Source organism: Parus major, chromosome 7 (assembly GCF_001522545.3).
Source record: "Parus major isolate Abel chromosome 7, Parus_major1.1, whole genome shotgun sequence".
Taxonomy (NCBI): domain Eukaryota; kingdom Metazoa; phylum Chordata; class Aves; order Passeriformes; family Paridae; genus Parus; species Parus major.
Window position 1 is genome coordinate 31911556 of NC_031776.1, and position 20431 is coordinate 31931986.

The 20431-nt window shown below is 41.8% G+C and overlaps 1 protein-coding gene across 1 annotated transcript in view; it reads left to right on the forward strand.

The window, feature by feature from the left end:
- Window positions 1–20431, forward strand: part of THSD7B (thrombospondin type 1 domain containing 7B) — a 297251-nt gene that overhangs the window by 263509 nt on the left and 13311 nt on the right. The window contains exons 17-22 of the mRNA XM_015635401.2: window positions 588–721; window positions 1394–1547; window positions 10589–10730; window positions 12137–12252; window positions 12744–12861; window positions 19214–19359. Coding sequence (XP_015490887.1) covers window positions 588–721; window positions 1394–1547; window positions 10589–10730; window positions 12137–12252; window positions 12744–12861; window positions 19214–19359 — 810 coding nt within the window. The remainder of the gene's footprint in view (window positions 1–587; window positions 722–1393; window positions 1548–10588; window positions 10731–12136; window positions 12253–12743; window positions 12862–19213; window positions 19360–20431) is intronic.

A 20431-nucleotide genomic window follows, 5' to 3' on the forward strand; every position in this document is an offset into this window, starting at 1 on the left:
GTATTTTTCTCCCTATGTAGATACCATAGTTCAGGTGAACACACTGTCGTGTTTGATTAGGAGATATGTTAGAGATAAGTCACTTGCAGGCAAAATAGCATTTACCATTTTTGTGTATAAAAATGAAATTTGTAGGACGCGTGAAATTTCATTCTTTTATGGTAAATGGCTTATAAGAATGCGTTAGAAGCAAAGGTAAATGAGTGCTGATTTTAAGTTTGTTCCTTCTGAAACACAAAAGGATGTGGCACATACGATCTTGGTGAATGACATGTGATAGATTATACTGAGAGCAGGCAGAGCAAATGAAATTGTAATGGAGTTCCTCTTCTGGCTGCAGGAAATAGCTGTTATTTATCCTGCTTCCGAAGATGCTGCATGCATACTGCTGTTCATTATATACTTAAAAATCCCTTGGCAAGTCGATAATGAGTAAATGAGCTTAAAGCCATTACAACAGCCTTAGCATGAGGAGTATAAGCCAGGATGTTTTTCAGTGTGTCTTTTTGTGGGTTTGGCTGAGGCAATTCTGCAGACCTGCTAACCTGGACAGTTCAGCTGAAGAGTTTGGTTCTTTCTTCTGTCAGGTGCACGAGGCAGTCCCATGCTACAGTGAGTGCAATCAGTATTCCTGGGAAGTAGGACCATGGTCTCCATGTGAAGTCAACAGCGAACAAAATTCCCTCCACTGTGGAGAAGGAATACAAACGAGGAAAGTCAGGTGCGTGAAGACGAAAGCTCAGGTATTCCAGATCAAAAAGAGCTGGTATGTTCTTGCATAAAGCTGCAATGTCTGCCATCTGACAGTGAGTATGTTGCTGAGTCCAGTGTATTGCAGATGAAAAGAAACATGTTTATGTGCCATGGTTTACAGGAGAAGCATTTCAGAGATGCAGCCTTGGTCTTTCAGGAACACACCATGCTATTTAAATTAGTATTCTTCAACCTAAATGCCATGTATACATAAAACTCCCTGAGGTGCAAAGCCTCCATATTTTGATTTGCTAACATTTTCCCCAAGTAATAGCACTGCACACACCAGCGTGGCATTCATTATTACTGAATATTCATTCCCCAGGCATGGGGAAATGCTGAGTTATTTCCAAATGTTCAGATGTTACTAGCAGGAGCACTAAGATTTGTTCTCGCTGGTTGTCACTTTCTGTTTGCTCCTTTGTCAGCCGATCAAAGTTAAAATCCCTCTGTATGAAGTAACAAAAGCATGTTGTGCACGTAGCTGATTTCCATTTGCATTAACATATTAATTCTACTTTTTGACCAGCCATGCTGCCTGTAGCTATTATCATATCTATGTCCTGTACGGGGTTGAGAAAACTTGTTGATACCCATCGTGTCTGCAATACTCTAATTAAAATGTGTGTTTTCTGTGTAGGTGTGTGAGCACTGCTGAGGACCACGGCGTGGAGACTGTGCCCAATGCTCTGTGCAGTCAGGCTGAGGTCCCAGAGACAGTGCAGAAGTGTAGCTTGTACTGTCCCAGTGAGTGTGCAGTGTCTGACTGGGGACAGTGGAGCCCGTGTCCACAGGTAGGCTCTCCCACCCGTGTCCTGGAAGCGTTCCTCAGACAGCAGTCATCGCTTGTCCTTCAACTATTTCATGGCCTAGTTATTTTCTAGGAAAGTAAATTATTTTCTGAGGGATGTCAGGCTTAATGGATCCTGCCAGCACAGTTGAATCTGGAGATATTTATGTCTCTACAGAGACACAGCTATAGAAAGTTGCTTAGTGAAACGTAGTTATTACTGTGGCAGTTGGTTCAACACATCCTTCCCCTTGGTCTGCTGTGGGAGAGGGCCCACACAAGCAGAGTGGGTGAGGAACAGTATTCCAGCTGCAGAAAGGCTGAATGCCGTAGGAAATGTTTGTAGGGGAGACCTCTGTCAGTGGTGCATGACTGCCATAACAACTTGCTGGTAAACCCTGGGGGTGACACTCCTCTGGACAGGTCTTAGTCCTGAGGGAGTGACAGCTCTCCCCTCCCAACACACGCTATTTCTGTCCAGTGTCTCCTCCTCAAGCCCTTGGGGGAAGATTTGAGGCAGCAGCAGCAGGATGGTATGACAGCAAGGTGCCTGAACAATTTGTCATGTCATGAAATACTCAAAACTTTGTGAATTATGCAGGGGTTCAAGCCACTGCGAAGTGCTCTGTGTTTTCCTAAGTGTGCAAGACGGAAAGAAGTTGCAAGTTCTGTATTATGAAAAGCCTCTGGCCTCAAACCACGTGATTTCAGATCTATTGTTTCTCCCTGATCAGTGTTGAAATAGGTGCCAGGTTTAATCTCGGAGGGGTTTTTTAATAGACTTGCTTGATGTATTTAAGTGACAAACATATATTCATTGCCCCCATGTTAACAGGGCCATTACCAAAAGTTGAGTGGTTATTGGACAGGTATTTATACTAGTGCTGACACAGGTAATTTCCTTCCATAATATTTTGTGTAGCGTATCAATATACCCGGTAAGAACATGTCAAATAAAATCTTGTGTTTCATTTCCTGCCTTCACCTCCTCCTGAGCAGCATGGCTTTGATGAAGTATAACACTCTTGCAACCCATACAAATGCTTGGATACCTTTCAGAGTCCCACTGTGGTTGGGCTGTTTCTTTGCCATTGACTTTTTCAGGCATGGATTTTCTTCATTTTCGCATGCAGTGAACTGATGCAGAGATCCTTGAGGCTGTTGGGGGCTTCTCAGGTGCCTTGGTGGCAGTCAGCTGTTTATGAAGGACTGCTTGAAGCTTTAAGCACCCTCATATCCTTAAGATGCACAGACCTTTTGCCTGAAGGCTCCTTTTGTTTTTCAGCAGCAGCGAAGCCTCCGTAGCCCCAGAAGCAGGAAAGGGAAGCCCAGAGCTCGTGGGCTGCACTCCATCAGGCAGCACATCTCTTGGCAGGCACAGGGCCACATGCCACAGTCCCTGTGTCTCCTTGTCCATCCTTTGCCACGGTGGATGTTAACTCATAAATGTGAGGGCATCTGCATGCCAATGCAATTAACTCAACAATATGTTTTCACAAGCTGTTCTGCAATGCTTTGTTGTGAAACTGAGATGACTGTGTGCCGATGGAGCATGTGTTTCAATAGTTCTGTCCAGATACGAGGCAATAAACAGCTTGAAGTTTTATGGGCAGATAAAACCCTCTCTTTGATGAGTTTACGGCAGTGCTGTCTCCCTTTTACAGCTACTCTGGCTGTTTGTGTTGGGTTTTGAGAGAGAACCACACAGCACAGTCCCTCCCAGGCTGCACATGCTCCACATTTCCAAGGCAAATGGGCTTGCTGTTAGTGCAGAATGACTGTGCTGTGGCACTGGTGTATCTTTGGTGAGTGTGGGGCAGGGATTGAGGGAATCGTGGTGGCTGGAGTGAGGCACTGCCAGCACCAGGGTGATTAATGAACCTTCCATCTCTTCCATCATCACCTGAGCCGCTAGGAAAGGTGGTCACTTAGGACAGCTACGAGTCGGTGGACTAAAAAATTTCAAAAGATTTGAAAGAGCAGATCACATTGCAATGAAAAAGCAAAATGGTGCTTCCTGGCTGCTCTATTTCAAGCATTTTTGCATTTCATACCTCAATACTTGGCACTCTTAGTCATAGCACTCTCATGAGGCAGCTGCCAAAGACCATTCCAGGAAGTCTTCCTGTAGTTCTGGTCATGTTTGGCTTGCTGGAGATAAAGGGCATTTATGAAACTTGACAAATTCCAGTTTGTAAGTAATGAGTAATCACAATTTCAGCCTCATCTTTGCCTGAGGAGCTTTTTGATTTGAGATATTTACCTGAGATTTTGGTCAGGTGAGAATTCTTTCCCAGTCACTTTGGTGTTCTGTTCATGTTTTACAGTGTTGATAATAAATTCATCCTCATAGCAGAATAACTAACTCTTATCAGCTGAATATAAAAAGGCCTTTTAGATTATCCGTTGTACCTTTTGTCAATATGTCATTGTACTCTGGATACTTTCTAGGGTATTACTTGGTTTTATCTTGTAGCAATATTCTTCCCATGTGAATTTTCCACTTTCAGGATGGTAAATGATCTTGAATCGTGTTGAAATCAATGAGTCATAAAGGTGGCGACTGCTTTGTCAATGGAAAGTGTTTTCTTCAATACTTCTCTCTGCTAAAACATTGTATTTGTTCTACCTTTTTTTGGCTGTATTTCCCTTTTCCTTTTAAACACTTCTGTGGTTCTTTATAATTTCAGATGCTCCAACAATTCTTTTATGTGTGTTTTTCAACTGAATTACATATTTTGCATCTTGATTATAGTGCTATTTAACGCTGCTACACAAAGGTAAATTTTAATATTTCATCTAATGGTCAGAAATGAAGCTGTCAGAAATATAATGCCTCAAGGTTGCTTTGAGATTTTGTCTCTGTACTGGATTCAAGAAATGCATAGTTACTGATTTAAATCTTCCCTATTATTCTCACTTTTCTGTTGACAGAAGTAAATTCAAAATGGTTTTCCCTATGGTTAAAGACTATTTTTTGGCTTATAATGTTTCATTCTTTGTCACTAAGTAACATCCAAGTGACTTAAATATCAAGCTTTAAAGCCATTTAAAATAACAGTTTGAAGCTTGCTAGTTAAAAACAAAAAAACCAAACCAACGAAAACCCACAAGGAAATTAGGTTGACTTGCATTTTGCTTCAGAGATTTCATATTTGTTCCAGGGACAGTAGCCTGTTCAGTCAGACATCATCACTTGATTGCTCAAAGACCCAGCTAAACAATCTGGGAACTGAAATCCTGTCATCTCTGTTACATATTCAGTGATGGAATAACACACACGTCCTGCGGCGTCTCGACTTTGTATTCATCTGACTTGGAAATGTAATTAATTGACTTCAATTGAATTCATCAAAGCATTCTTAAAAAGAGTTAATATGCGAGTGGTGCTACAAGTCCCTGAAATAATTACCTCAAATCTATTTCGTTAGCTCTCTGTCGGTGGATGGCTGTCGCAGCCCCCGTTGTGGATTGGAGTGGCCTCCTTGCTTGCCTCAGCTGTTGGCATTTCTAGCAGCTAATTCCAAGAGGTCTGAAATTAGTTAATTATAGGAGGTTGCCTGTGTAGTGAGTGAGAACAGCTGTCTCCATTTCAGAGAGCATTTTCCTCATGGATCAATGGCGATGTGCCGCGCTCAGAACTTGCGACAATTGAGTTATTATTCCCTGGAATCCGCGGGGGGAGCGTGATATCCCCAACTGACCAGATTAAAAGTGTCTCCAAGTGATGCAGCGAGCTCTCAGGTCTGCAGTGACTTCCTGCAAGTTGGAGTTGTTACAGTTTGGAAATCCCAACTGGAAGAGAAATTGTGGACTCCTGTAGATGCTGGGAGTCACTGCGTGGATTAAGAAAGTCTCCATCACAACTGGTACCTGGACACAGGATGGGAAAGGTTGGAAGGGACCACTAGAGCTCATCTGGTCCTTTCTTTTTGAGCAGGATTCCCCAGAGCACGTTTCTCAGAATTGTGTCCTCAGAAAGCTTTTGGATATCTCCAGAGGAAACTTCCCCAATCTCTCTCTGGGTTTGGCACGTAAGTCTGGCAGAGGACCTGCAGTGTGAAGGCTGTACTGAAGAGTGAGGCTTGCACAGAGTTGTCTTTCTAGCCCAAGAGATAATTTATTCAAAGCAAGCATAAGAATTATGCTGGTCAAGGCTTTTTGGAAGAGCATGCACCTCTCCTTACACACAGCTGTGACTTGGGTGATTTTGTATGGCTTTGTCAAAAAAAGTGGGTAACTGCTGTGTTTTTTAGATTGGTTGTTTTTTTTTTATTAATCTTTGTTAACAATCCCTTTTTTAAAAGTAATGGTTCTGTGTGGAGGCAGCAAGGTTTCAGAATGTGGATGCATCTGAAAAAAAAAAATTATGCAAATGCATTTTCATTTCAAAAGACTGCTCCTGTTATTGTAAATGGCTTGTTAAATTGTTACAAAACATCCACCCTGGCATGAACAATGTAATGGTTCATTGCTCTGTTAAAAATAGTCAAATACGGTTCCTGCCTTTGCATTTACCTTATTTTGAGGTTGTATGTTTCCTTATGAATAGCCAGTTAAGAATAATGCAGCCAGCTATTTATAGTGCAGGGTGCATTATACAAGCTGCTTGATAAATTAAACAGCTTAAAGGGCCTTGTAATGGGTTACAGCCTCTGTGCTGTACAATTATGATGCATATGAAAGCCTGGATCAATGGACAGCTCTTAAATTCCATCCCCAAGAGGGTCTAATAGTGTATATTAACGTGTGATATGTTAACAGCTCTTACGCTGGAACTTAGCTTCCTAAACTTGCAGCTTTATTTTATTTAATACCCTTCTCTTCCAGAAAAAACTTCCAGTGCTTTGTCAGTTCTGTGATTGTCGGAAGCAAAGGCTGGGGGGGATCCTTCGTGTATGTTTTTGTCCCTCACTTTTTATGTTAGCTTTAAATAATGACTAGTGGTCATGGTAAAGAAATAGCTTTGGCTAAAAGAAGTATTAAAAAATGCAGTAGTCAATAGTGCCAGGAATTCCCCCATAGAATCAAGATGATGGCTGTTATAATTTCTAAACGTCCTTTGAGAAAAACCTTGATTTATTCCTGCCTTAACATTTTATGGACCTCTCATTGCTTCAGAATATTTTGTTTCTGTAGTGGTTTATATAATCTGGCCTGTAGATCTCTGGCTCTAGCTCAACTTTTTCATACTTTATGGAGAAGAATAATGGAAATGTTGAGATTTAATACTATAAAGTAGGCTGGAACACTACAGTTATACCCATAAAGAAACATACTGTTTGTGTATGACATCCTACTGCTGTAGGCTATTGGTATGCCACCTGAGGTTATTATTATTTTCATCCAGAAATTAATTTTGTTCCTATCACCAGTTCCAAAGGATGTATATGCCAGAATTACACACCCCATTGCTTACAGTCATCAACAAGGAATCTGAACAAGTGACATAGTCTGGAAAACTTAACAGCCAAACTGATTTGTGCCTGATCTTGAAGATACACAGAATTCTCCAGGCCTCTGACCTTCTGCCTCTGTGCACCACAGCTGCCTCCATTTCTTAGGACTTGTTTCCTCTCCTGTTATTTATGGGCAGTGGGCCCCCATAATCACTGTCCTCCTTTGATCCATAAATCTTTATTTGTAGTCTGGGTGGTGTCAGAGGTGGGTTTCAGTTTCACAGAATGGGCAACGTTTGCTATTACTCCCATTTCTATCCCATGGTTACATTCCAAATTCTCCCAACTATGGAAACCAGTTAAGGGATTTATAACCAGAGGCATAAAAATAAGTGTTATGAGCATAAAGAGATGATCTCAGAAACACAAGTCAAACTCCCACTCCTGAACACATCTGTTGTAGGCACCTGCCTTTCCTTATGCTTCTGCTGTGGAAATGTTGGCTGATGCTGAGCACAAACCAGTGGCAATAGCCTTACAGGAGGTAATGGCTGATTTAATGTAAAAAATAATTTAAAAAGCTTAATCTGTCATCAGTGAAAGCACTAGTTACTAATTGATCAGTAGAAAGTAAAATAACATCTTTGGAAGTGTAGCATCCACTCAGTGGGAAGAGAGGAGTTGTAAATGAAGATATTCAGTAAAGCATTGCTGCTTCACAGTGGGCTTTATTTATTTAAAACCCCAGAAACTGTAGATTCATACATGCTTGTGATTAGAAACTTGGATCCCTAGGGCAGATCCAGTCTTGATCCATGTACCTCACTAGCACCTTCACTGTTTTTTTTTAGAATATTACTTGAGCAGTCAAATTAGTTTTGTCATTTTCATTTGTGAAAATATTCGTAATCAACCTGCTGTCTTCCTTAAATCTTAATTAATCCCATGGTAATTTCTTACTTTAGGTACTCAAGAAATACTTCTTTCTTTTGCTGCCTTTTCTCTAAATTGCTGACTGCCATTTCTGTCCTGCCTTCTAAACCTGTGATTTGCCATTGATGGTGTTTAGTTTTGCTCTCAGTATTCTCTAAGATCCACACTCAGGATCTGAGTGCCCTCAGCATCTCCCCACTGGAAACAATCCCTCTTCTTTACTTCCACTGTTCACATCCCCTAATGACACTGAGTCTGCTGATCCATTCCCCAAGCTTTGCCATGCCATAAATACAAGATTTTCTTTTTCCTGGGTTTTTGGAGGGGTCCTGCAGGAGCTGTGCACCCAAGCCCATTGAGATTTCTGGGTAGCTGGATACTCAGCTCCCTCTTGCTCCTTTGAAAATTCCAGCTTTCATCTTTTTCTTTGCAAGTCGTTCCCTCCTGCCGCTTACTCAGTTCCATATATATTTGGCTCAGTTTTTTACGTGGTTAACTTGAAAGAGCAAGGGCAGAAAATCAATTATAAAACTAAATTGACTTCTCAATTGACGTTAAGAGAAATTCAACAAATAATATTACAGGATATTAGTTACAGTTTGCTGACTTTGAACTTTTGCATGTTTCCCATGTCCTCAGCTTGATTAAATGAATGCTTTTCCTACAGAGATTCCTTATTATTCAAAACTAGTAAAAGCGAGGGGCTTATTGCATCAGCTTTGGCTTCTGAGCACCATGGCTCATCAGCACAGTGAGAATTCTGGCTTCAGAGCATCAGTAAACCCGTTGTTTGTTTGGATCCTGGCAAACACCAGATAGATTTTGACCCTTTAGACTGGTCTGCTGCCGAGCAGGAGGATATCTGAGAGGGAAAATGGTTCTGCCAGCCAGGAAAACTCTGGGGCTCTGTCACAGCATTGGGCTGCAGCAGTGTCCTATAATCAAGCACAACAGGGGCCATGGTAGACAGGGGAAAAATACCATTTTATTAAAAGAATTTACTTATCTACAAATGAGGCATATTTTCTGTCTGCAGGTTCTTATTTTAAAAAGAGCAAAAGCTGGTATTTCTGAGCTGGCACAGACAGCTTCTGTCACAGCATCCATTGATTATTTCTTTTTTCCCTTTGGTAAAATAATTCAGAGAAATATTAATTAGGAATAGCTACTGAGATACATACTTTGATTTTTTTTTCTTTAGTAATTTTGCTCTATTGGCAAATCATTTAAGTTATTAGTGTTAGTTGTGAGAATGAACAATCAGATTAGTTGCGAAAAAGGCAGTAAACTATTGGTAAACACTTAGCATAGGTTTAATTTTCAGATAATTAGAAACAATTGGGTATTTTAGCTGACCAAGCGTATTCAAATAAGATTACCATTTAAAATGATTTGACAAGGTGTGTGTCAGCAATAAAAATGTAATAGATTTTCCTTCATGTAGTGTAAACGTAAGGAAAATAAGCCCAGACAATGTATTTTAAGACCAGAGCAGACTTTTTCCCCATTTGTCCTGATATTTATTCTGTTCAGTTTTGCTATCATCTGTGCAGCTAATCCAGTTTACAGCAGTCTGAGATCCAGATTTATGCTGCAAGGCCATTACATTTCCCTTTAATATTCACAATACAGGAATTATCCACACTTCCACCCGTGCAGGGTTCAGTGTTTGCAGGCTGTTTGTTGCATGGTAATAAGCCTGTGGTTTCAAACTGTTAGTTGTTTTTTGTAATTATAGTACTCTGTAGAAAAAAACATGTTTTAAATTCCCAAGCATTTATGAAAATCTATTTCTACATGCATTGTTTTTTTTTTGTTTTGTTTTCTTTGCTGTTCCTGAGCAATCCTAATGAGAAACTGTTAGGATTTAAATGGGTCATCTTGTTCAATAAATGGCAGTGAATACCTTTAATAAGGGATTTATTTCCATTAGGTTTGCTGTGACCACTTCCACTCACCCATTCCCGGTACCGGACTGTGGGAAAATAGCTCTGTGCCACGGTGCTATGAGAGTGAGGATTGAGGGCTGCTAAAACAAACAGTTTTCATGCCTGTGATGCACAAACAGAAATGAAAAGCTGCCTCAGTTGGTTCATATTCCTGTGAAAATGTAAACAAGCAAATCCTGGTTTATAGGCAGCCACACATCAGTATTGGTATCACATACTCTGAAAAGGCACCTCGTCTGGCCAGCATCATAACTGATATGCAATTACTAATGTCCTTCTTTGAAATGAGGACTTTGCTGTAACATCAGATATCACTTTAAAATGCATTAATTGTGCCAGAAATCCTGTCCTGTTATTCAGTACTGTGGCATTTTACTGGAATTCTTGGAAGGAGGTGCAGCGCAGTGCACAGCAAATATGTGGTCTTTATCCCGTTGTACCTAAGGATCCTTACCAAAAAACATGGGAAAAAATAGTATAGGAGGCCTAAAATAGCCAAATCAGGGTGGATAAAAGATGACTTTTAGTGATACTGGATTTTTAACTTTGAACCACATTTCTTTTCCTTTATATGCTTTTAAGTATTGTTAAAACAGGCATGGGATTGTATCTTACCTCCATGTGGCCATGGATGTGCATGAACAGCCCTGGTCTGTGGTGTCTGTGATTTTCTGGGGTCAGTGATGTCTGTGTGATTTTCTGAGCTCAGTGATGTCTGTGTGATTTACTGGGGTCTCTGTACTGTCCACCCCTCCTCTCTCCAGGTGTGTGACCCCAATATTATGCAAACACGCACCCGACAAGTGCTGAGGTCTCCTGTCAGTTCAAAGCCCTGCCCTGAAGATTCACAAATGAAGCCATGTATTCTTAATCAAAATTGCTTCCAATACCAGTACAACCTAACAGGTAGGTATAAATTTTCAATATCCCCTTAGTATGTGCTTTTAGTTATGTTTGCTTGGGGTGTTGGTTAAAGCCTTGACATCATTGGTTTCAATAAAGTTAATTACACGCCTACATTTTTACACATTAGTGGACAAATGCACAATTTTTGTATTTAAGTTGTTGTTGCAAGTACATGGGAAATAAAGCATGCTAAATGGGATTTTCAATGGGTTATCAACAGAATTAATTACAAAATTTCAATTAAAAGAGTATCATCTGTGTGGTTCTGGTGAAGCCAATAGTACAGAGTACAACAGAAGTCTGTTTTGAAGGCAATATGAGTTATATAGGTGGGCATAGGATATTCAGAGCAAAATGCATTATTTAGGGGCTTAGAAGCAATTGGTTCTGCTGCAAACAAATGAACAAAACAAAACCGAAAAATTCCTTTTGTTTTGACCAGCTGAAATAAATGAGAAAGGCATTCAGAGGAGAGATCTAAGAGAAGTTTGGGGGCTGGTGGGAAGGGAGAACAGAGCAAGATAAAATATATGAATATAAACTCAGCCTGTTTGTAATAAAAGCCCTAGAAACACAGGCAGCAGGATGATGCCTTTTTTATCATCACATTTCAGAAATGCAGAACATTTATGTGTTCGTGTTTATCAAAGGTGGAAGACACAAAGTAATAGGTTTTCTTCTCATCCTTCTTATTTATTGGTGGTGTATGGAAATTTTAGTGGCTTCTGTAATGCTTTTTGTTTATTTTAAATGGTGTTTTAAAGCTTATTTCAGTTTAGTTGTATTCTGACCAACATAATTTCAGACATGTAATAAGATATTAATTTTTTTCCTCTAGAAATACTGCTTTTATTTCATGAGTATTAAAGTTTAGTTTTAAATAATGGATAGCTTTGCCTCGAGACAAAAACAGGTTAAAGCAGAGTTCGTTCCCCTTCAGAAACTTCTCTGGCTGCTTTATCAAAGTGGAATTTTGCTTCAGACAATACAGTCTTGTACCTGTGCCAAGTGGATTGAACTGATAGCCTTTATCAGCGTTCAGCATGTGCACTCTGATGTACTGGTGTCGGAACGGGATACGGTATCGGACTGCAAAGAGAGAGTCTCCTCTGAGACCTGTCTGGCTTTGAGAACAACTTTCTTTTGTGGGGGGTTGTTCTTGGGTGTGGGATGCCCTGACATGGGGAAGTGCTGCTGCAGGTGAAGGTAACACCCATGTTCAAAGCTTCAAAGCCAGGCTGGATGGGGCTTTGAGCTGCGTGGTCTAGGGGAAGGTGTCCCTGTCACAGCAGGGGATTGGAACTACGCAGTCTTTAAGGTCCCTTGCAAGCCATTCTGTGATTGTATGATTCTGTGTTGAATACAAAGGTGACCTGCAGCAGTGCACCCTTTGTTTGTGTCTGCAGGCTGGAGCGGGTGCCAGCTGGGTGCCAATGCCACCTGCGGTCACGGGGAGCGCCGCCGCCTCCTGAGCTGCCAGCGCAGCGACGGGGCCACCGTCAGCATGCAGCTCTGCCAGCAGGTGAGCAAGGCTGGGGCACACCCAGAGGTCCCTGTGTTAACAGAAAGCTGGTGGTTCCTTCTGATCCATGCTAAGATATTCCCCATAACCGGTGGAAAAGTTTTGTATGGTGCTGGGAGCGCACAGCTGGAGGGGGCTTTGGGAAATAGAGGGGTGTCAGTGGGTGGTGTCACTCCTCGACTCAAACACATGGGGCATGGCTACCAACCCTGCACCATCCCAAAGCTGGGGACCAGGGAGACTGTGTTCTGCTGTTAGAAATCTAGGGTTGCCCCTTTGGAATGAGACCCAAACACTGAGGGATGCTCAGATGTTAAACGCTTCACCGCTGGAAGCGCATTCAGCCATTGCACCCTCAGGGAAGCTCCCTGTACACATCACCGTGCTGGTGCCCTGCAGAGTTGCTGCCAGTTCTTGTTTGTGTGCTTGGCTGTGACAGGAGGTGGTTGGGGAGGCCTGGGAAAGCTGATGCCTGTGTTTCCCTGTCACAGCTGCACCTGGAGAAGCCCGTGCCCACGAGCAGTCCGTGCGTGGTGGGGTGTGCCGTGGACTGCCAGCTCTCCCCGTGGTCAGCCTGGTCACAGTGCTCACACACGTGTGGCACCGGTGGTGAGTCTCTACCTGCCCTCCTGACCCCCCATACCCCAACAATGCAGCACAGACAGCACCCACAGCCCCAGGTGGACTCAGGCAATCCCTGAGTAGGGGTACAGAGCTCAGGGATAGCCTCAAGCCACACCTGAATCCTTTGGAGGTGGTTTTGGACACTCTGGAGGTCCTGAGGTGGTGGGTGTTTAGAGCTAAGCAGGCTATTTCCAAAGTAATTTAAAGTGAAAAATGCATCTTGGGGAATGAGTAGTCAGATGTCTGGAGGATTATTTATTAATTAATTCAAACTCTCAGAATTCAGTCATAGCAACCGTTAACCCCAGAGATGGGGAGTATGTAAAGCTAGCAAAGAGCTTGGGAGTGTTACAAGATTCTGAAGAGATTAATAAATAAATACAAATTCTCTGGTGAAGTAATTTTTATTAACATAACTGTATCCCATTGAAGAAAATACACAAAGACAATTTTTCATCATTTAGTGTATGCCTCTAATCTCCATCTTGCTTCCACAGGTCCCCTAACACTTATATGACCCCAGTAACTTCAGCAAGACTTTCTTCAGCCAGTAGTGTTCACCAGCATACAAAAAGTGAAAGGATTAGGACCTTTTTCAGCTTAGGTGTTTTAAAATACCCTTTGAGTATTGACATCTGGAAATGCATTGAAGGTTTTATTCTCAATAAGCTTGGGACTTTATTTCCCAGGCTTCTGATGTGCATTAGAGGTACAGCTAATGGTCTTTAAGATTCAAAAGCCATAATGTATATTTGAATCAAATTCACTTAAGGTCAAAAAGAAAAAAGCTCTTAACTTCCATAAAATGATTCCTTCAGATGGATACCAGAGATCAAAGCATGTTACAGAAAAAGCTTAATATTTGGATTAGTGCTGTTCTTTCTTTGCTGAGCTTTTAGCCCATTTGTGAAGTAGTGCTTTCTTAACAGAAATGAATAATTCATGGACAGTGTTCTAACAACAACATACTGGGAGTACTGTTAATTCCAAATTATTATTTTTTTTTCTTTAAAACCCATTTTGGAGTGTTAATGCTTGTGTTGCTGAATAAACTTAAATTAATTTCTTGAGTGTTCAATCACTTACTAAGTTAAACAGAATACAGTGCAAAAGCAGGTTGTAATGTTTTTATGGCTTTTAGTATGCTCAAGGAGCAGCTCACCCTATATGGTACCTGAAGATTTTTTTCATCCTGAGCTCTTAGATTGCATAGTTTGCAAAAGGAGATACTCAAGTGAATGTGTCTTGTGTTTGGCCCCTGATCCTGAAATGCTTGTGCAAATTCCAGACTGGTTAAAGAGTTGCCAGTGAGTACAAGGAGTTACTCCATGTCCTAAATCAGAGGAAATCTGGAAACATTTGTGCTGAAAGAGACTTTCCAGTGAGTGTCCTGGCTTCAGGTGCCAAACCTCATTGAGGCTGTTTCAACCACACAGTCAAGCCCAAACTCAGCTCAGTTTACAGGTCATCCCTGATCTTTAAAGATCATAACTCTGCTCTACTGCTGGCTGGAGAGCTGTCTTGTACAGGCCACTGTACTACTGCTGTTGTTTAACATGGATTTAAAAGCTGGAGATACTCTTCAGTGAACCTATGGCAGCCAAGCAGCCGAGAAAGCTGTTTTACAAACCATGTCATAAAGAAGCCAAGTTTTGCTCAGTCCTTCTCTACCAATTGAACAACTTCACAGGGACCCTGAACCTCCAATGCCAGAGCAGAAGCACCAGTGAAACAAAAGTACTCTGCCTCCAGGTTATTCCAAGCACACAGTTTATTTTCCAGCAGCCTCGGTCTTGATCTGACTTCTGCTGTATCAACTCAGAGCTACTGTGGTACCAAACATCCCTGGTGGAGAGACCTTGGCACCTGTCCTGTGGCAGTGGCCCTTGTGTGGTTCCAGCAGCACAAACAGTGTCATTCAGCTGCTTCACTGAGCACCAGTGGGCTGTAAATACTCCTGGATGATGGCAATAACAGAGAAGAGTTTTGTACACTCATCTGCAGGCACTGCTTCAGAGGAACACAGCGAGGGTTTCCAGCCAGAAGGGTCATGGACTGCCACACCTTTGAAGTCACCCTGAGTTTCTCACAGGCTTCCATGGGAGTAGGATGAAGCCTCAAATTAGATAGGAAAAAACAAAGGGTGACAATAAATGAGCTGTGGGAATTGGCTGCAGTAAACACTCATAACTGCTTCCCTTTGCAGTAAGTAATTGCCCACTGTCTGGTACAGCTAAAATGCAGGGCTTAGGTGCTCGGTGTGCAGAAATAATTCACAGCAAGTTGAACGCAGCATTACTGGATTAACTCACAACAATATTTTGCTTTTTTGGCTTTTTTTGGAGAGTGTTTGAAAGACCTGCAGAAGCACCATAAAGGACTTCAAAGAGAAACATAATTTAAATATAATTTGGGTCAAAATTTAGTGTTGCTGGATGTGTGTTTTCACATGTTTTTTACTCAAGCATTGTTGCTAACAATTTTATTCTATCTTTCTCTTCCAGTAACAGTTTGATGCAATATATTTTAATGGGTGGTACCTTTATTCAGGTTTTATTTTATGGAATAATGCATTTAAACATGAAGTGCTGCTGCTGTGCATGTGGCACTGACATCTAACACAGTTCTGGTACACAGCAGCCAAAGGCGAATACATTGACTTTTATGAATGATGATGAATAAAGCAGATCTCTCTTTCCTGGCTGCACTGAGCCTGTGGAGATGTGTAACTGATGTTTGCCTGTTGCAGCTGTAGTTCTGGGCAGCATCTGCTCAGGATTCTGGATAGGGCTTTAGGCTGACACAGGGTTCTATATAGGAGTTCCTTATATCACTTGCTGTATTGCTATGAAAAGATGTATAGAACTGCTTTAATGGATGATGCTTCCAGGGCCTGAATCAAAGTTACTGAAAAAGATGTTTGGTAATCCCCAGCAAATTGAATTTCCTTTGTTAAGGCAAATGAATAGATGAAGATGCTGAATCTTTCTACATAAACGTTTTCCAGTCCCACATGGCTTCTCCCAAGTTCTGTAACAGGACTGCTAAATTGTATAAAACCACCTACAGCGCTGCTTTGCCATTTACAAAGCTGACTTTATCACATAAATTCCAGGATTTAGCAGCACTGAACATGTTGCTGTAGCTTAGTCCTCAGACCCCCAGGGACCATAGCAAGCTGCAGAGACGTGAATCCCAGCACCAGAGTGACCTGTGGGATAGAAGTGAAGGTGCACAAGGATGCACACAAAGGAAAAATTCAGTTGTTGTATTATTCCCTGAATCATCACCAATCTGGGAAAACATTTTTGGTGTTGCCTTGTGAAGAACTCCTTGTGATGCTTTCTCACCTGCTACTCAAACTTGACAAGCTCCAGTCTGACAGTGGGAGATGTTGCTGGGGATGCCCCAGTGCTGCTGGAGGGACTGGCAGTGGGAAGGGGATGAAAGTCCTGTTTATCACCTGTCCCACTTGCTTGTGACCTAGCCCAACCTCCAGGGCTTATTTTAGTAACTTGATCCCTGCTCTGGTCTTGTGATTCCTTGATAGAGCTGGTTTTTATATGCTCTGCTCAAACTCACTAAGCTGGTTACAACATGTTGGTCCTTGTGACTGGGATGAAATGTAGCAGGAGTTTCAATCATATTGGTTTCAGCATCACTTTGTGGAGATAAAGTGCAAGTAATGGCAAGAATTTTTGGAGGGTAAAAAAAAAAGTCTTCTGATTAGAAAATATAATCCTATATTCCAGAGATGCAATTCTTGCTGCTAACACAAAACAGAATTTTAAATGACCAGCATTAACAAGACTGGCCTCTTTTGTTTTTTCCCTTTAAAAACTAATTTGAGGATATTTTCAATCCAGCATACTTTCCATCCTAATTTTTGTATAATGTAACATTGCAGAGCCAAGGAATCAGAGATGTGGCCAATTCATTGGGAGATCAGATAAGAATTCAAAGGAAAATTAAAGAAATAACCAGAATTGCTTCAACTCTTCTAGAGTTTGTATTGGAAACAAATTAATTTCAGATGCAATGAGATTCTGTTCTGTATAGGCAGCAAAAGATGAGGTATTTAAAAAGAAAAAATGGAGGTTTTCTGCTACTTGAGTGGTAATTGAGCACCTAGATAATGTTTTTCGAGTGAAAAAAAATTAGAGCCTTATGAAACTCACTGCAATCATTGTGCAAATGAAAGTTTCAATGAAATTTCTTTCTTCATTTATTCATTAACAATTTTAAAAGAAAATGATAGACTGAATCAAGCCCCAGCTGACCACTGGGACTGTAGTGAGTTTCAGTAGTTTGGATAACCAACTGTAGGAAAGAAAAGTTGTTAATTCCTCTTTCTGTTCAATGATCTTCCTATTTACATATTGCTAGAAATGTGTTAAACTGACTGTACAAAAGGAAATTATTTAGTTAATTAAAATAGCTTGATGAATGCTTCAGGCTTTCAAGTACCTCCTAATGAAATTGGATCTTTTAACCTTAGGGGATCTCCTTTTCTTTAGCTCCATGCAGGGAGCTGGTGCCTGGCAGGGTACCCCAGAATCCTGCAGCCACAGGCTTCCCCCTGTTTCCCAAAGAGCCTTTTCCACTGCTCACCAATACTCAGCATTCAGCATTAAGGCAAATTTGGCCAATTTGGGGTCTGGCTGGAGAGGAAGGAACAGCTCGTTTTGGCCAGTTGGCCCAGGGAGAGCTGCAGTGAGGTTCATCCAACAGCAGACTGGGAGATTTCTCTTCCCATGCTCTGATTCCCCAGTGATGCACAGGACCTTTCCCTTTCCCTTTCCCTTTCCCTTTCCCTTTCCCTTTCCCTTTCCCTTTCCCTCTCCCTCTCCCTTTTCCCTTTTCCCTTTTCCCTTTTCCCTTTTCCCTTTTCCCTTTTCCCTTTTCCCTTTTCCCTTTCCCTCTTCCTTTCCCTTTCCCTTTTCCTCTTCCTTTCCCTCTTCCTTTCCTCTCAGCTGGTAGGATTTTTCCCACCTCCTAATGTATCTGATTCATGATGGCAGATGCACAGTTGTGTAGGTTACAGCTTTTATCATCACTTCTGTTAGAAACTCCCCAGGTCTAGGGGATTAAAACTTGGAAAGGAAGAAGTCTTAAAATTTGTTTTAATGGGTTTAAAAGCATAATTCAGTGGGTCAGAGCAAGGGAATAAAGGTAAGAGAGTTTGCTAAGGTGTTCATCAGTGCCTTTTCCAGGTGTGCCTGCTTTTGATTTTTATTTGCTAAAACATTTTTGGAAACCTTGCTCTGTGGATAGTCATGGTGACAGATACCAGAGATGTGCCTTACACCTGCAGTATCCTTAATTAAAAATCACGTGCATAAATAGCTGGGAGAAGGATCTGGCTGGGTATTGCAGCCTCCCTGCTTTGCAGGGTATTTACTCCCCCACCAGACTCCCTTCTGCTCACAAAAGCAGCTGAAGGGCAGTGATCCAAAAGGGAGAGCTCCACCATAGCACCTTATCTCTTCCTTTGCACTGGGTTAGCAATTACCACTCACCTCTGCCTTGTTGTATTTGTCTGCCCTTACTGCCCAGACCTTTCAGTTTTAGCTCAGATCCACACCTATTGAAAGACAGGGCAGAAATTTTATCCCCGGCACAATCTTCTGCATCCCACTGCATAAGGGCTTTTCTTTTCCACTTTTTAATTGGAGATGGAATTCTAATTGAAACATTTTGAGTGAAAACATTCCTGGACATAAATGGGCAGCAAAGAAGGCAGAAATGGAATTGCTGTAACTTTAATGAATATATTCAGTTTTATTAGTTCAAAAGTAGTACCATAATTGCTTTTTCCATTCAGTGGCTGAAGAAGTTTTCACCAATAATAAATAGGTTTTTAATGGAAATGGTAGAAGTGGTTATGGACAGTAATAACCACTACAGTGTTTGCAGTTTTCAAATTAAGTCCACATAATTGCTCATAAAAAGAAAATTTCATTTGTTAAAAATCTCTGGAAACATATTGAATGTGTAATGGTAGAAATGCTGGTTCCATAGGAATTATTTTCCTGTCATATTTAATAATCAGGATCTAGTCAAGTATTTAAATGCGTTGCATAAACAAACACTATATTTGGAAAACATACAAAACCCTGTTGAAAAAGTATGCTTGAAGATATTAGTGACTGCATTTCTTAGACTTAGCAATAGCATCCCTATTATCCAAACAGTCTTCCCAATTAATTGCTTTTTTAACAGATTTCAGCGCTGGGAAATGAACTAGGAGTGCTGATAAATTACAAAATCTGTCTGTCTTTCTCTCTCTCTCTCTCTCTGGCTGCATCTCTGCTGGGCTGTGTGCTGTCTGTCCTAGGCCAGATGGTGCGAGGGCGCTCGGTGGTGCTGCGGGCAGCGGGCGAGGGCAGGCCCTGCCCGGAGCAGCTCAGCCAGCACAGGAGCTGCCCGGTGAAGCCCTGCTACAGCTGGCTGCTGGGGCCCTGGTCTCCCTGCACCGTCCAGGTAGGGCTTTCCAGCGCTCTCCAGAGCTTCCCCGTGCCTGGGGTCAGCGGAAAAATCCATCGTCACGTTGTGGGATTAATTGCTGGTCGTGGGCTCGAGGTGTCTCTGCGCCTGGTGAGGGTCTGTAGGGAAGAGGGGAAGGTCAGGGGTGGTGAACACCTGCCCCTCGTTCATAGGGAGTGATACGGGTTCAAGTACTGTGAGCTCATGTAGGGGATTTGTGGAGTGAATGTGTTTGACTGGGCATAGTCATGGTGACCTATAATTTAATTACATGAAATATCTCCAACAAGAAGATAGATACACTGGATACCAAGGCAGCTTAGCTTTTTTTTAATCTTTTTTTAATCTTTTTTTGTTAAGGACTGTATAGCAGGTCTCCCCTCCCGGGTCTCTGGTACAATAGTGTGAGGTATTGTATGAAGGGCTGGTGTCTACTTTCTCCTTACCCTGGCTCTGTTTTTAATGATCTAAAAATGTCTGGATTCAGTTCCCATGTGCTGTCCCTACACCTGCCACCTCTGCTCAGCACTGGGGCCATCATTTTTTCACCGGCAGTGACTTCCATCAAGCTTGAATTGACTTTTTCTTCGCCTCCGTGCTTTTTCTTCTCTCCTTATCTGTTAGATCACATTTCCAATATTAAAACGTATTAGTTGGTAACCCAATTTAAGCAGAGGTGAATCTTTCACAATGACACTTATCAGCCTGCTTAAATCTGGCTTCGGTGAGATGGAGGTAGGAGAAGTGTGGTGGAAACGAGCCCTGTCTGGTCCCAGGGGACAAGACCTGTGCCAGATCTGTGGCTGCTTCTCCACATTATATCATGTAGGAGATTGAAGCCAGTAATGCACATAAAGACACACATCCCTTGTGATTTCTGCTCTGCCAGCGCCTTGAATACCCACGTGGTTTCTCAGTGTGGTGGAGGGACGTGTAGTGAATACGTGAGTGGCACAATAAATACCCAGAATATTCTCAGGTTTTCACAAATGAAATCTGGATTGTGACAGTCCAAGATCAGAGAAACAGAAGTAAATTTATCTTTTCTCTAATCAACAACTCATTGCAA